This window comes from Pteropus vampyrus, unplaced genomic scaffold, assembly GCF_000151845.1.
Source record: "Pteropus vampyrus isolate Shadow unplaced genomic scaffold, Pvam_2.0 Scaffold14, whole genome shotgun sequence".
NCBI classification, from domain to species: domain Eukaryota; kingdom Metazoa; phylum Chordata; class Mammalia; order Chiroptera; family Pteropodidae; genus Pteropus; species Pteropus vampyrus.
The window spans coordinates 8931187-8933889 of NW_011888795.1; the positions used below are offsets into that span (position 1 = coordinate 8931187).

General features: G+C 36.6%; 1 protein-coding gene across 1 annotated transcript in view; it reads right to left on the minus strand.

Annotated features, from left to right (window-relative positions):
• VPS8 (VPS8, CORVET complex subunit) overlaps positions 1 to 2703 on the minus strand; it is a 255708-nt gene that overhangs the window by 37489 nt on the left and 215516 nt on the right. The window contains exon 46 of the mRNA XM_011383477.2: positions 2127 to 2180. Within this exon, the coding sequence (XP_011381779.1) occupies positions 2127 to 2180 (54 nt within the window). The remainder of the gene's footprint in view (positions 1 to 2126; positions 2181 to 2703) is intronic.

Here is a 2703-nt window from a genome sequence, read left to right on the forward strand (position 1 = left end):
GCTCAAAATATAGCAAAAATTTTTCTATTGGTGAAATTATGGCTTGTTAATCAAAATGATAAATATTAGAAATTGACCTCATTGCTAAAATAACAGGTATTTAAGATATGTAGATTGGATAAAATAATTTAGAGAGAGTCCCAACTCTTGCATTGAGAAGAAATAAGTCTACACCTAATCACTTAGGAATACCAGCTGGGCCACCTATGTCCAGTCATTGGCTTAGGAAGTTTCTCTTTGTCTGATGTTGATTACAAAAGTAACAGAATCTTGCTTCTGTAATACTGCTACATCTCTGACAGTGGTCAGACACCTACAACGACAGACAGTTGGCACATTACGAAGTTTAAAAAACAGGTTGCATGAACCTATTTCTAAATGAATATTTATTTAATAAGTGTCTACAAGTACAGTAGGGCTTGCTTCATTATAATCTAGTAACAAAGTTGTAAGGGAGCAGCTAATTCTCAGACTTCTTCACTGGGCTCTTTACCATTAAGCACGTAAGCGTGATACTAAATCAGCTTAGCCATTGCAAAATAGGGCTTCTCCTCTCTACTCTTGCAGCATCTGTGAAACTGCCATGGCATGTGTCAAGTCGTATGGTAACTATCAGTTTGCCTGTCTCCCTTGCCCACTAAATACTGAGGTCCTTGAGAACAAGGACTGAATTTTTCATCTCTATTGTCCATTTCTGAACTCAGTGTCTAGTATAAAGAAATACTTGCTGAATGGACAATAATATATAAGTAGCAAAATAAAGTAAAAGGACATCTAATTAAGAGACCTGATTTAATACTAGTTTCAATAACAGCTGAGTATTTACTATGTGTCAATAATTTATGGAGTACTTAATATGTGTCAAACAGTGTTAGGCATTTAAATAGTATCTCGTTTAATCTTCAGGACAATTCTGAGAGGTAGTATCATCATTTTACAGAGGAGAAAACAGAGAGGCTGACTTATTCAAGGTTATTCAGATAAATAAGTAGAAGCGTCAATTTTGAACCCAAGTCTGGTTGAATCCAAAGCACATGTTTTTAACCTCTACTTTCTAAGTGTGGCCCATAGCTAACATTTGAGAGCTTGAGGGAAAAAAAATTCCCTCTAAATTCCAATTTCCTCATTTGTTTACTGAATGAGACTAAATTATTTAAGCCCTTTCCAACTCCTCGTGTTACTATGTGATGGTACTGAGCAGCGACAATCATCACCTCAGTCTTGCCTGCCGTGGCTGTCTTGACAAGCATGAAAGAGATTTCACGTGCAGCTTGTTATAGGGCTTTTCAGACAACATATTTTGTCTTTATTCTTTTTTCTTCTTTTGAAAAAGTCTCAGGCAATTCTGAAAGCAGAAAAAAGGGACCCATTTTTGGCACACTGCTTTGAAGCTAGAACCTGCTGTTACGACAGAGCCAGCAAGTTGTTATTTTTGTTCTACAATCCTTCGGTGACATGAATGCTGGCTAAAATTGTGAAAAGGGCCAGGAAAGAGAACCTACGTCCAGGGACACTTCAACTATCAGAGAAATAAAAATGGTAAAAGAAAACACAGCAAAAATGTCAATCTATTTACCGTGTTTCAACTGTACTGCTGCAGCTGGATAAAAAAAAAGGATTTTAGTGGTTTTCGAGACATCATCTGAGGATTGCTCAGTTGAAAGACTCACACCCTACATGTGCCACAAAGTTTAGTCAGAGACTGAAGTGGCACAGAGAATTCTACCCTACAAGTCCTTACTGAGAACTTTATGTGGTACGTGCTGAAATTGTTACTATCTCACACCAGTTTTCTTTAGGCACAGCAATCTATATAGCTTTCCTCCTTAGAATATATTTCATCTGCTACCACTCACTGATACAAGGATGCACATCGGGTGGAGAGGATGGGAATTTTAGAACAAGAAGTCCCTAGTTGCCAGGAGACCGATGCCAGGCCCAAACCCCCACTTGGCTTCTCTGGAAGAACCAAGGAATTCTGCTGATACATCGTTAAGGCAACCAATTGGAAAGAACATTTGATGGCATTAAAATGATTAAAAATCACTGTCATTTTGAGAAAACTGTTAAATGGAGAATAAACACATAGAAAGAGGAAGTTGTTTTTGCCTTTAAAACTCACTCACCTTCTTAACAGCAGGATCCCCTTTGGATGGAAGACAGGATGGGGACATTTTTACCTAGGAAAAAAAGGCAAACATTTTAATATCTTTTTAGTTATAGTCTCATTTTATTTAGCTACACTCACAATAACCCAACTAGAATTGATGTAGCAGATAAAACAGACATTTTTCAGAGGAACAATGAATAGATTTTTTTTAAGTCCCTTTGAAATTTTTCTGGAGATCAAAAAGTCAGTAGTTAGCCAAGCAAAAAAATATGATTAGGTTAAGAAAAGTAGAACAGATGGTCCAAATTGGTTTTAACCAAATGATGAGGAGACAAATAGATACACATTTTTGTTGACAATGTTAATCAACTGATATAACATGCAACAGTCAGCATTTCTTGCAGAGGCCAGATCCACGTATCTTTTGTGATGTAATATTCCTTTTAAGCAAAACATTCACAAAAGAGTTTGATAATAATAGTGAAAGATTTAGATAAAGTATCAGCCAAACCATAATAAAAAGATGTTCAGTCCAAGGGAGAGAAGACTGATGGTACAGGACGATCTGCAGATATTTGAAGGGTTGAAAGAGA